Below are 14577 nucleotides of genomic sequence, written 5' to 3'. Positions count from 1 at the left end.
TCACCTTAGGGGTCATGGGTTGGGTCGCTTCTTTGTTGACCAGGTTTTGGAGGAAGTGTGTAGATGGGTCACCTTAGCGGTCATGGGTTGGGTTGCTTCTTTGCTGAGCAGGTTTTGGAGGAAGTGTATAGGAGTGTCACCTTAGGGGTCATGGGTTGGGTCGCTTCTTTGTTGACCTGGTTTTGGAGGAAATGTAAAGAAGTGTCACCTTAGAGGTTATTTCTGATGATCACTCCCAAGATGAGAAGTTCCTCTTCATGGATGAGATCATGAAGAGCAGAACATGGACCGCTCATCCCATCCCCATGAGACCCACAAGTTGATGGTGATGGACCATCTATGAAGTTCTACAACTTCTCCTCTCTGGTGGATTATATATAGACATATAGGGGTCAGACCAGAGACAGGCCAAGTGAAAGGTCTATCTGACAAAGAGCACTTTGTACGAGTTCTTTCCTTAAATCTACATATATCCTAATCATATAAAATATGAACATCCCCTCTCGGTGGGGTGGAGATGACCCATCTATACAGAACAGGCACAAGGCCGAATTCACACTACGAGAGGTTTAATCGGGGCTGCAGTTCCTCTGAGCTCCACCAGGTGATGATCTCACCTATAACCAGACACGAAGTCTCTATGGAAAACAGACAGGAAGTGATATCAGGTAAAAACAGGAAGTGAGATCACCTATAAATAGGAAGTTCCAGGTGTGTCTGGAGGAAGTAGAGAGGAGACATTGCTGGAACTGGCAGCAGAGGAGGTAATGACATATTATTTTATGTTTACACCCCGTGATCACATTGGTTGCCGATATCCCGGGACAGGGCAAAGTTTCCTGACCCCAGTGAGGAGACCGAGTATTGTCCATTTACCTGGTTCTGCTGAAACCCGGCACCTGTCCCATTAGAACTTCTCCTGCCCCAATGTTTTATTTCACGCGTGTTCCACTTCTTCTGGCCGGACCTTTCCGCGTCCATATTTTTTAATCATATTCTCATCTTAATAGAATAATTTGCACTGATTGTTGGGTCTGCGTATCTTCATTGTGAAGACCCGGCCTGGTCACCCCCACAAAAAACAGATTCTTGGGTGGCGTCCTATTATAAGAACTCGTATTGATAAAATGAGATCATAATATTATATTATATTGAAATATATTTTTAACATAAAAGGTCCCCGTCCGGGAGCTCTACAGACACCTGCATCTCAACTCGCTATCTACAGAGAAGAGGGTCCACCGAAAATCACATCAGCGAGGATGGACAAGGACCGGAGTCACATGACCGAGAAGATACTGAACCTCACCCTGGAGATCATCTACCTGCTGACCGGAGAGGTGAGGAGGAGTCTGGGAGGTCACATGACCTGACCGGAGAGGTGAGGAGGATTCTGGGAGGTCACATGACGTCACTCTGATCTCTATTCATAACACACAGACCTGACTGGAGGGGTGAGGAGGATTCTGGGAGGTCACATGACATCACTCTGATCTCTATTCATAACACACAGACCTGACCGGAGGGGTGAGGAGGGTTCTGGGAGTACTCTCAACATTCTCTTTTCTTACGCAGGATTATGAGGTGGTGAAGAAGACCTCCTACGAGCGATTCACACCCAGCATCTGCTCCAGTGAGCAGTCCGTTCCTCCACCACACTCCCTAAAATCTGCAAGGAATGAAAACAACATTGTAGAAGTCACAAGTGAGGCAACTGAGCCGTTGACGGGAGAGGTGAGCGGTGCCGGGGATTTCCCCCTGTATTCCCGGGACTCCACCCAGGAAGATCTCACCCTCCCCCACCATGACCAGGTAGATGATGGACAATCACTGATAGTTATCATTGATATACAAGCGTGTCTGTAATGACAAATGTTTGGTTATATATTTAGAACCTCAGTGATCATGTTGCCATTAAACAAGAGTTTATAATGGACGATGAGGAGTATGGAGTAACGAAGGAGCATTTTGAAGGACACAAGGATCAATACAAGAACATTATGATGGAGCCACCTAGTAAGAGGAACCCACCAGAGAGATGTCCCCGTCCTCTGTATTCCCGGGATCCCACCCAGGAAGATCTCACCCTCCCCCACCATGATCAGGTCGGTGATGGACAATCTCTGATGGTTTTATACTCTTCTATGTAGTTTCAGGTTATTAGTGCTCACCATTTGAGGATGTTACTCTCTATCATTCTGCTGGTTTAGCATGAAGGAAGGATGGAGATAAAAACTGAGGTTAAAGAGAAAGAAGAGGGGACATCTATGATGGGTTTTCAACTGACTACACAGGAGGTTGGAATGGAAGCAACAATCCAACAAAAGGAATCTTCTCAATATATCAGTACAGGTGAGTAATACAAAATACATCTATCCTGTCCCCAACAAATGAGGAGGAGATACTGTACACCATATGAAGGTCCATCTCCATTCCTCAATATAACGTTAAGTGACCAACAAATGAGGAGGAGACACTGTACACCATATGAAGGTCCATCTCCATTCCCCAATATAACGTCATGTGACCAACAAATGAGGAGGAGATACTGGACACCATATGAAGGTCCATCTCCATTCCTTCTCATTACAATGGTATGGAAGCCCCAATAACATGACATTTTATTCCAGCAGGTGGACACTATGTTCTGCAGAACTTAGAAGAACATTGCATTCTATCTCTGGACGGTAATGTAGAAGATCCTGGACTCGCACACTATTCTCCTGGTGTGAACCCGGTTACGGACTGTATGCATCTCAAATATTACCCGGGGAGTTCAACTGAAAACTCTCATCTTGAGGAGCTCATTGATAAATCACGTACTTCTGCCCCAATGATCCATCCAGGCCGTGTGGAAAGAAGGCCAGATCCATCGGACCCAAAGGAACCTCTTTCTGCTTTAGATATTGTTCCACAGAAAGGCAGAGAGATATTCCGGTGCTCCAAATGTGATAGAACTTTTACCTCCAAGTCCTCTCTCGTTGGCCATCAACGGGCGCACGCCAAGAAGGTTCTCTTTTTATGTTTTCAGTGCAGGAAACCGTTCGCTCGCAAGTCGGAACTTGTAAGACACGAAAGGCGTCACACCGGGGAGCGGCCGTATTCGTGTCTGGAATGCGAGAAAAGTTACTTTGAAAAATTTGAACTGGTCAGACATCAAAGTTTTCACACCGGAGTGCGGCCACATCCGTGTACGGAGTGCGATAGAAGCTTTGCCCATAAAAAGAGCCTGGAGAATCATATGAAAGGTCACGTCAATGCGGAGGCTTTGAACTGAGAATTCATCACACAAAAGTCAAATCGGCCGGCAATGCTTTGTCCACAATGAGTCATAGTTGTGAAATTTGGCATTCCAGAAGAAATACCTCCTGACACAGGTGACATATTTGGTGGCATTTCATACTTTGAGTTGACCTGTCCATACATATGGTGTCATCTCCTGATGCTGATGACACCTTTTAGGGACATTAGATAGGTTGAGTTGACCTCTCCATAAATATGGTCATAAATTCGGTGTCACCTCCTGATGCCGATGACACGTTTGGTAGCTTTTCATAGGTTGAGTTGACCTCTCCATAAATATGGTGCCATCTCCTGATGCCGATGACACCTTTGGTGGCATTTCATAGGTTGAGTTGACCTGTCCATACATATAGTGTCATCTCCTGATGCCAATGACACCTTTGGGGGCATTTCATAGTTTGAGTTGACCTGTCCATAAATATGGTCATTAATATGGTGTCATCTCCTGAAACCGATGACACCTTTGGTGGCTTTTCATAGGTGGAGTTAACCGTTCCATAAATATGGTGTCATCTTCTTACACCAATGACACCTTTGGTGGCATTTCATAGGTTGAGTTGACCTGTCCATACATATAGTGTCATCTCCTGATGCCAATGACACCTTTGGTGGCATTTCATAGGTTGAGTTGACCTGTCCATACATATAGTGTCATCTCCTGATGCCAATGACACCTTTGGGGGCATTTCATAGTTTGAGTTGACCTGTCCATAAATATGGTCATTAATATGGTGTCATCTCCTTACACCGACGACACCTTTGGTGGCTTTTCATAGGTTGAGTTGACCTCTCCATAAATATGGTGTCATCTCCTGATTCTGATGCCACCTTTAGGGGCATTTCATAGGCTGAGTTGACCTGCCCATAAATAAAAGGTTGAGGTCTTGAAGTGACATCCATCCTGGGTGAGTCTGGCAGGCTGAGTAGATTGCTGCCTTCTTATCTCTTGAGGACTTTAGTGGTGAATTCTTCCTGACAACGTTCCAGCCATTGTTCCTGTACATCTTCTAGTTTTTAGACTTCCTGCCCACCTCGGAGGTTCCCACACCTCCAGCTGCATTGTTTTAAGAAATCAAAATACGCAACAGGCAGAATGGGAGCATCTTGTAAGAGCTAAAGTGGGGTTGAAGACCTTGGAGGTCCTCCATGTGGAGTCCACAAGAGATATAAGAACTGTTAGGTCATTTGATTCTTCAATAATCGTCACACCCAACTAATTGAATTCCGAGAAGAAGAGGGATCTTCTCAAGCAGACTTCCATTCTACGAGGTGAAGGAGATGAATAACAATTTTTTATCAGTCAAGAGAACAAAGGAAGAAGACGAGGGATCTTCTCAAGCAGACTTCCATTCTACGAGGTGAAGGAGATGAATAACGATTTGTATCAGTCAAGAGGACAAAGGAAGAAGACGAGAGATCTCCTCAAGCAGACTTCCATTCTACGAGGTGAAGGAGATGAATAACAATTTGTATCAGTCAAGAGGATAAAGGAAGAAGACGAGGGATCTTCTCAAGCAGACTTCCATTCTACGAGGTGAAGGAGATGAATAACAATTTGTATCAGCCTAGAGGACAAAGGAAGAGGACGAGGGATCTTCTCAAACAGACTTCCATTCTAAGAGGTGAAGGAGATGAATAACGATTTGTATCAGTCAAGAGGACAAAGGAAGAGGACAAGGGATCTTCTCAAGCAGACTTCCATTCTACGAGGTGAAGGAGATGAATAACGATTTGTATCAGTCAAGAGGACAAAGGAAGAGGACGAGGGATCTTCTCAAGCAGACTTCCATTCTACGAGGTGAAGGAGATGAATAACGATTAGACTGTACGAGTGAGATGAGATTCTGGGTAAATGTCTGGAATTATAAATTTTTAGAAGGCCGTGACATCATCAGAGTGTGGCCCATTTCTTTGTTGATGACACGTACGGGGGGTGCGAACACGTTCCATCCAGCCGCCACCTGTGTCCACGGAGAGGAAAATGCTCAAGAGGACAAAGGAAGAGGACGAGGGATCTTCTCAAGCAGACTTCCATTCTACGAGGTGAAGGAGATGAATAACAATTTGTATCAGTCAAGATAACAAAGGAAGAGGACGAGGGATCTTCTCAAGCAGACTTCCATTCTACGAGGTGAAGGAGATGAATAACAATTTGTATCAGTCAAGAGGACAAAGGAAGAAGACGAGGGATCTTCTCAAGCAGACTTCCATTCTACGAGGTGAAGGAGATGAATAACGATTGGTACCAGTCAAGAGGACAAAGGAAGAGGACGAGGGATCTTATCAAGCAGATTTCCATTCTACTAGGTGAAGGAGATGAATAAGGATTGGTACCAGTCAAGAGGACAAAGGAAGAGGACGAGGGATCTTCTCAAGCAGACTTCCATTCTACGAGGTGAAGGAGATGAATAACGATTAGTACCAGTCAAGAGGACTAAGGAAGAAGACCAGGGATCTTCCTATTCTAGGAGGTGAAGGAGAGGCATAACGATACAAAAGATCTTGGCAAGGTTCAATGGGGGGGCATTTGTACGTCAAGAGGATGAAGGCTTCATTTTCGAAGACTTGGGTATGATTGTGTACCCCAAAAAGAACTAAACAGATCCCAGAGCATATTTTGTTCAACTACAAACAGCTCCTAGAAATGGGACTTTAAAGGAGAGTTACAAATTTAGAGGAGACGCGTCCTTTTCAATGCAATGATAATGATTTGTATCTTATATATTTACGTTTAATAAACATTTGTTGTAAGTGTTTTAAAATTGTTCAATGGTGTCCAAGAGAGATGCACATGGACCTCCAAAAACAGCCCTCAACAGTAATGCTCAACCCCTCTGGTACCACAGATGTGGGCGGTGTGATGTGAAACAGAACTTGCACATGGCGGCAATTGACTTGAGCTTGAAAAGTCCATGTGACCATAGAGGTCAATAAATATTTCGGGCAGTGCACATTGGAGAAGACCTGATATTCATTATCCTGAACACGCTCTTCCTTTACATTTATTGCTTCCGTAACATCGAAGACATTTTCCTGCTTATCGGAGTAGCTTCCTCACATGTAATAAGTGTCAGGGACACTCAGGAACACTTGTGTGAGAGACACACAGGAACACTTGTGAGGGAAACACTCAGGAACACTTATGTCAGGGATACTCGGGAATAGTCAGTGGAAAGACACTCAGGAACACTCATGTGAGGGACACTCATGTGAGGGACACTCATGAACACTTATGTGAGAGACACTCAGGAACACTCATGTGAGGGACACTCAGGAACACTCATGTGAGGGACACTCAGGAACACTCATGTGAGGGCCACTCAGGAACACTCATCGGAGGGACACTCAGGAACACTCATGTGAGGGACACTCAGGAACACTTGTGAGGGACACTCAGGAACACTTGTGAGGGACACTCAGGAACACTCATGTGAGAGACACTCAGGAACACTCATGTGAGGGACACTCAGGAACACTCATGTGAGGGACACTCAGGAACACTCATGTGAGGGACACTCAGGAACACTTATGTGAGGGACACTCAGGAACACTCATGTGAGAAACACTCAGGAACACTTGTGAGGGACACTCAGGAACAGGGACACTCAGGAACACTCATGTGAGGGACACTCAGGAACACTCATGTGAGGGACACTCAGGAACAGTCATGTGAGGGACACTCAGGAACACTTATGTGAGGGACACTCAGGAACACTTATGTGAGGGACACTCAGGAATACTCATATGAGGAACACTCATACACTTATGTGAGGGACACTCAGGAACACTCATGTGAGAAACACTCAGGAACACTCATGTGAGGGACACTCAGGAACACTTATGTGAAGGACACTCAGGAACACTCATATGAGGGACATTCAGGAACACTCATATGAGGGACACTCAGAAACACTCATATGAGGGACACTCGTGAGGGACACTCAGGAACACTCATGTGAGGAACACTTGTGTCAGGGACACTCGTGTCAGGCACACAATGGCTCAGACATTCCATGATTATCGCCATCGATGGCTCAGGGACTCAATGTTCCTCTCCATCGATGGCTCAGCGATTCTATGTTCATCTCCACTGATGGTTCAGAGATGTTGTAAGCTGGAGGAGAACCACCTATAGACTGCTGTTAGGCCTTCCACAGAGGAAGGTGCTCCCCTCCAGTGACTGTGTCCTGTTGATGAAGTGAGTCCTGTGCTTCATGTATAGGCTTGCAGCCACTTGAACCTGGGGGACCTAGAAGTCTTTAGTAGGCTGGTTGCCAGCCCAAAGCCTGTAGAAGCAAGCCCTACATGCTGGCCCTGGGTATAGAGAACTATGACTGAGATGCAGCTTGCTTGAAGCATGCATTTGTGATGACCACTGTAAGCTGGGCTCCATGGGAGCATCTTGTCAGCACCTACATCCTGGTTGAGTGGGAGGAACCAGTTAACGTGTTGAGGATAGACCTAGACTATACGAGTGAGATGAGATTCTGGGTAAATGTCTGGAATGATACATTTTTAGAAGACCGTGACATCATCAGAGTGCGCCCCATTTCTTTGTTGATGACACGTACGGGGGGCGCGAACACGTTCCATCCAGCCGACACCTGTGTCCACGGACAGGAAAATGCTCCGCTGCTCGGACGCAGCAGCTTTTCCTGGTCCTCACCCCCCGAAGAAACTCAGATGTGAAGATCCATGGATCAAGTTTTTCTCAAACTTTACATTTTAATAAAGTTTTGGAATTTTTGAAATGTTTTTCACTCCGCGAGGATTTTATTCGGATACGACGCAGATGCCTAAAAAATACAAGGACAGTCGACAGAAGAGAAATCAAAGTGCGGAAAGGCGTCATACACCGCGAGAATGAAATCCACCACACGGTGGTGATCGCAAGAACTTCACATGGAACGCAGAGACAGGAAGTGATGTCAGGTGCAGACAGGAAGTGAAGTCGGTTACAGACAAGAAGTGATGTAAGGTGCAAACAGGAAGCAATGTTGGCTAAAGACAGGAAGCTCTGAGTTGGGAAGAAGTCGAGAGGAGACATTGCTGAAACTGGCAGCAGACGAGGTAATAAGGTCCATCCTAAATATAGAGCCATTTATCTGACGTCTTCGCAAACAAAGCGTGCGGGAAATGTATCATGTAGGTAGTTATCCTTTTATTATCCTCAACGGAGGAGTTTCCTGTGTAAATCACATGACCACATAGAACAGGACCAGAGTCAGGTGAATGAGGGGATATTAAACATCCACCTGCTGACGGGAGAGGTGAGCGGTGCCGGGAATTCTGGGACATGATCCAGGAACAGACAAGGGGTGTGTCTGGGTGGTGACGGGAGAGGTGAGCGGTGCCGGGGATTCTGGGACATGATCCAGGAACAGACAAGGGGTGTGTCTGGGTGGTGACGGGAGCGGTGCCGGGGATTCTGGGACATGATCCAGGAACAGACAAGGGGCGTGTCTGGGTGGTGACGGGAGAGGTGAGCGGTGCCGAGAATTCTGGGACATGATCCAGGAACAGACAAGGGGCGGGTCTGGGTGGTGACGCTATCATTGTGTGTGTCAGGTTCCTATAAGGTGTCAGGAGGTCTCTGTCTATCTCTCCATGGAGGAGTGGGAGTATCTAGAAGGACACCGGGATCTCTACAAGGACGTGGTGATGGAGAATGCCCCGCCCCTCACATCACCGGGTAAGAGGAGAGAGCAGTACGGAGGCTCCGCCTACATCCCCCATCATCTGATACACACATAGAAACAATGTATTCAGTCAGTGTGTGTGTTTCCTACAGATGGATCCAGTAAGAGGAACCCACCAGAGAGATGTCCCCGCCCCCTGTATTCCCGGGACCCCACCCAGGAAGATCTCACCATCCCCCACCATGAGAGATGTCCCCGCCCCCTGTATTCCCGGGATCCCACCCAGGAAGATCTCACCCTCCCCCACCATGATCAGGTAGGTGGAGTTGGATCATCTCCAAACTGTATGAGATAATCACCTCTGAGGTCTTCAGGTGTTAGTGGTCATGTTCTGAGGATGTTGTTTTTATCATGTTGTGGTTTTAGGGTGAAGATCTAAATGATATAAAAGTTGAGGTAAAAAAGGAAGAAGAAGAGGAGCCGTATGTGACGAGTGGTCAGCAGTGTACGGAGGAGTTGGACGTGGTTTTGGATACAATCAAAGAGGAGGAACCTTCTCCAGATATCAGCTCAGGTGAGTAATGAGTAGGAACTGTTCGCATTTTCCTTTTACGCATAGAAACAATGTATTCAGTCAGTGTGTGTGTCTCCTACAGATGGATCCAGTAAGAGGAACCCACCAGAGAGATGTCCCCGCCCCCTGTATTCCCGGGACTCCACCCAGGAAGATCTCACCATCCCCCACCAGGATCAGGTAGATGATGGACAATCATGATTTATACACAAGTGTATTGGTTACAATTGATGACATCATACATTTGGAGTGGAAACCTCAGGGATAATGTTACTGAAGAAGAGTTTAAGAAGAGTGTGGTGTGATGGAGGACATAAGGATCTCCACAAGGACAGTATAATGAAGCCATCTAGTGATAGAAACCTAGTGAGTGATGTCCCCTTCCTCTGTATTCCCGGGATTCCACACAGGAAGATCTCACCGTTACTCACTGTTATTATGTAGATGAAGTTGGAGTTCCATAAAGAGGACTCGATACTGTATGAGATAATCATCTCTGAGGTCTTCCGGTGTTGGTGGTCATGTTCTGAGGATGTTTTTTTTAATCATTTTGTGGGTTTAGGGTGAAGAGCTGATTGATATCAAAGTTGAGGTAAAGAAGGAAGAAGAAGAGAAGCCGTATGTGATGGGCGGTCAGCAGTCTACGGAGGAGGACGTGGTTATGGAGACCATTAAAGAGGAGGAACCTTCTCCAGATATCAACTCAGGTGAGTAATGAGCAGAAACTGCTTACAAGTATGGAAATGGATTGAGAACAAGGAATCGGGAGACCATCACAGGCTCAGGTAGACTTAGATTATAAATGGTAGACCAGCATAGGAAGTCCTATTCGGTCAGTTTATCTTGTTGTACAACAAGCCTAAGTGGTCTTCTTTTGTTCAACCTCTCGGCTCTGTCACAAACATGGAACCATATGAAGGTCCATCTCCATTCCCCAATATAACGTCATGTGACCAACAAATGAGGAGGAGATACTGTACACCATATGAAGGTCCATCTCCATTCCCCAATATAACGTCATGTGACCAACAAATGAGGAGGAGATACTGTACACCATATGAAGGTCCATCTCCATTCCTCAATATAACGTCATGTGACCAACAAATGAGGAGGAGATACTGTACACCATATGACGGTCCATCTCCGTTCCTCAATATAACGTCATGTGACCAGCAAATGAGGAGGAGATACTGTACACCATATGAAGGTCCATCTCCATTCCTCAGTATAACGTCATGTCCCCAACAAATGAGGAGGAGATACTGTACACCATATGAAGGTCCATCTCCATTCCCCAATATAACGTCATGTGACCTACAAATGAGGAGGAGATACTGGACACCATATGAAGGTCCATCTCCATTCCTCAATATAACATCATGTGACCAACAAATGAGGAGGAGATACTGTACACCATATGAAGGTCCATCTCCATTCCCCAATATAACGATACGACCCCTGAAGGATAGATACGACTCCTGAAGGATAGATACGGCCCCTGAAGGATAGATACGACCCCTGAAGGATAGATACGACTCCTGAAGGATAGATACGACCCCTGAAGGATAGATACGACTCCTGAAGGATAGATACGACCCCTGAAGGATAGATACGACCCCTGAAGGATAGATACGACCCCTGAAGGATAGATACGACCCCTGAAGGATAGATACGACCCCTGAAGGATAGATACGACCCCTGAAGGATAGATACGACCCCTGAAGGATAGATATGGCCCCTGAAGGATAGATACGACCCCTGAAGGATAGATACGACTCCTGAAGGATAGATACGGCCGCTGAAGGATAGATATGGCCCCTGAAGGATAGATACGGCCCCTGAAGAATAGATACGGCCCCTGAAAGATAGATACGACTCCTGAAGGATAGATACGACTCCTGAAGGATAGATACAACCCCTGAAGGATAGATACGGCCGCTGAAGGATAGATACGACTCCTGAAGGATAGATACGGCCCCTGAAGGATAGATACGACTCCTGAAGGATAGATACGACTCCTGAAGGATAGATACGACTCCTGAAGGATAGATACGACTCCTGAAGGATAGATACGACTCCTGAAGGATAGATACGACTCCTGAAGGATAGATACGACTCCTGAAGGATAGATACGACTCCTGAAGGATAGATACGACTCCTGAAGGATAGATACGACTCCTGAAGGATAGATACGACTCCTGAAGGATAGATACGACTCCTGAAGGATAGATACGACTCCTGAAGGATAGATACGACTCCTGAAGGATAGATACGACTCCTGAAGGATAGATACGACTCCTGAAGGATAGATACGACTCCTGAAGGATAGATACGACTCCTGAAGGATAGATACGACTCCTGAAGGATAGATACGACTCCTGAAGGATAGATACGACTCCTGAAGGATAGATACGACTCCTGAAGGATAGATACGACTCCTGAAGGATAGATACGACTCCTGAAGGATAGATACGACTCCTGAAGGATAGATACGACTCCTGAAGGATAGATACGACTCCTGAAGGATAGATACGACTCCTGAAGGATAGATACGACTCCTGAAGGATAGATACGACTCCTGAAGGATAGATACGACTCCTGAAGGATAGATACGACTCCTGAAGGATAGATACGACTCCTGAAGGATAGATACGACTCCTGAAGGATAGATACGACTCCTGAAGGATAGATACGACTCCTGAAGGATAGATACGACTCCTGAAGGATAGATACGACTCCTGAAGGATAGATACGACTCCTGAAGGATAGATACGACTCCTGAAGGATAGATACGACTCCTGAAGGATAGATACGACTCCTGAAGGATAGATACGACTCCTGAAGGATAGATACGACTCCTGAAGGATAGATACGACTCCTGAAGGATAGATACGACTCCTGAAGGATAGATACGACTCCTGAAGGATAGATACGACTCCTGAAGGATAGATACGACTCCTGAAGGATAGATACGACTCCTGAAGGATAGATACGACTCCTGAAGGATAGATACGACTCCTGAAGGATAGATACGACTCCTGAAGGATAGATACGACTCCTGAAGGATAGATACGACTCCTGAAGGATAGATACGACTCCTGAAGGATAGATACGACTCCTGAAGGATAGATACGACCCCTGAAGGATAGTTACGACTCCTGAAGGATACATACGACTCCTGAAGGATAGATACGACCCCTTAAGGATAGATACGGCCCCTGAAGGATAGATACGGCCCCTGAAGGATAGATATGGCCCCTGAAGGATAGATACGGCCCCTGAAGGATAGATATGCCCCTGAAGGATAGATACGACCCCTGAAGGATAGTTACGACTCCTGAAGGATAGATACGGCCCCTGAAGGATAGATATGGCCCCTGAAGGATAGATATGGCCCCTGAAGGATAGATACGGCCCCTGAAGGATAGATATGACCCCTGAAGGATAGATACGACCCCTGAAGGATAGTTACGACTCCTGAAGGATAGATACGACCCCTGAAGGATAGATATGACCCCTGAAGGGAAGACGGATACAAATATAACATGTACTCATGATTACTCTCTCACAGATGTACAGAAGTGGAATATAAAGACATCGGAGGGACGTCTTATTATATCTCCAGACGGAGAAGCAGAAGACGGCGACATTGCGCAACATTCTCCCAAAGTCAATTCTTCCCGTTCAGAGAGATCGATGGATCAGTCCAATCCTGAGGAACCTTCTGATCAGTCGCGTCACATGACCTCAGATGTCCATCAAGGTCCTCACAGTGCTGAAAGATCAACAGATCCGCCTAATCCCGAGAAATCGCCTTTAATCTATGTTCACATGGGAGAGGGTTCTTTGTCATGTTCTGTGTGCGGGAAAGGCTTTACTGAAAGCAAAAGCCTTCTTGCGCACCAGAGAAGCCACACTGCTAAGCGTCCCTATTCGTGTTCGGATTGCGGGAAATGTTTTTCTGGGAAGGGACACCTTTTTATACACCAGAGAAGTCACACCGGCGAGCGTCCCTTTTCGTGTTCAGAGTGTGGGAAAAGTTTTTCTGTAAAGGGAAACCTTCTCATACACCAGAGAAGACACACAGGTGAGCGCCCCTATTCCTGTTCAGTGTGTGGGAAATGTTTTCCAGAAATAGGAAACCTTCTTACACACGAGAGAGTTCACACCGGTGAGCGCCCCTATTCATGTTCGGAGTGTGGGAGAAGTTTCACTCGGAAAAGAGCACTTATGGAACACCAGAGAATTCACACAGGTGAACGCCCTTTCCCTTGTTTAGAGTGCGGCAAATGCTTTACTCATAAAGGATCACTTATTCAACACCAGAGAATTCACACAGGTGAACGTCCTTTCCCTTGTTCTGAGTGCGGCAAATGTTTCACTCATAAAGGATCACTTACTAAACACCAGAGAACTCACACAGGTGAGCATCCTTTTTCCTGTTCAGAGTGCGGAAAATGTTTTGTACAAAAAACCTCCCTTCTCATTCACCAGAGGAGTCACACGGGCGAGTGTCCTTATTCATGTTCAGAGTGCGGAAAATGTTTCAATCGCAAAGGAAAACTTCTTTTACACCAGAGACGTCACACGGGTGAGCGCCCCTATTCGTGTTCAGAGTGCGGAAAATGTTTTGTCGAGAAAGCAAAGCTTGTTATTCACCGGAGGATTCACACCGGTGAGCGTCCTTATTGCTGTTCAGAGTGCGGGAATCGTTTCACTCAGAAAAGAACACTTCTGAAACACCAGAGAATTCACAGTGGTGAGCGTCTTTAGTCATGCTCAGAGTGTGGGAAATGTTTAATTGAGGAAAAGCTACTTTTTACACAACAGAGAGGACGCACCTCAATCGTTCTCACTGCCTTCAGAGTGTGGGAAATGTCTAATCAGAGAGAACAGACCTACTGATTCTACTGACAAATGTACAATGAATTTTAAAAGGTGGAGCTGCTTAGCCATCAAAAGAGAACAGAATAAAAATATATTTTTAAACAAGTACAGAAGTGATGTTTTGATGTAGATTGTGGGAGGAGAGCTGTCAGAGAATGTAGTGTGGATTGTGGG

At 46.0% G+C, this 14577-nt stretch overlaps 1 protein-coding gene across 1 annotated transcript; it reads left to right on the top strand.

Moving 5' to 3' along the window:
• Positions 1 to 7671: 7671 nt before the first annotated feature.
• Positions 7672 to 14321, top strand: LOC108803926 (zinc finger protein 436-like). The gene is made up of 6 exons (XM_018575714.1): positions 7672 to 7988; positions 8096 to 8225; positions 9369 to 9516; positions 9779 to 9882; positions 10079 to 10223; positions 13088 to 14321. Exons 1-6 carry the CDS (start codon positions 7672 to 7674, stop codon positions 14287 to 14289), a joined length of 2046 nt encoding a protein of 681 aa, XP_018431216.1. The 3' UTR covers positions 14290 to 14321.
• The last annotated feature ends 256 nt before the right edge of the window (positions 14322 to 14577 follow it).

The sequence above is a fragment of the Nanorana parkeri genome, unplaced genomic scaffold (genome assembly GCF_000935625.1).
Source record: "Nanorana parkeri isolate BGI_ZX_2015 unplaced genomic scaffold, ASM93562v1 scaffold4483, whole genome shotgun sequence".
In the NCBI taxonomy this organism is placed as follows: Eukaryota; Metazoa; Chordata; class Amphibia; order Anura; family Dicroglossidae; genus Nanorana; species Nanorana parkeri.
This window is presented reverse-complemented; position numbering and strand designations above follow the sequence as displayed.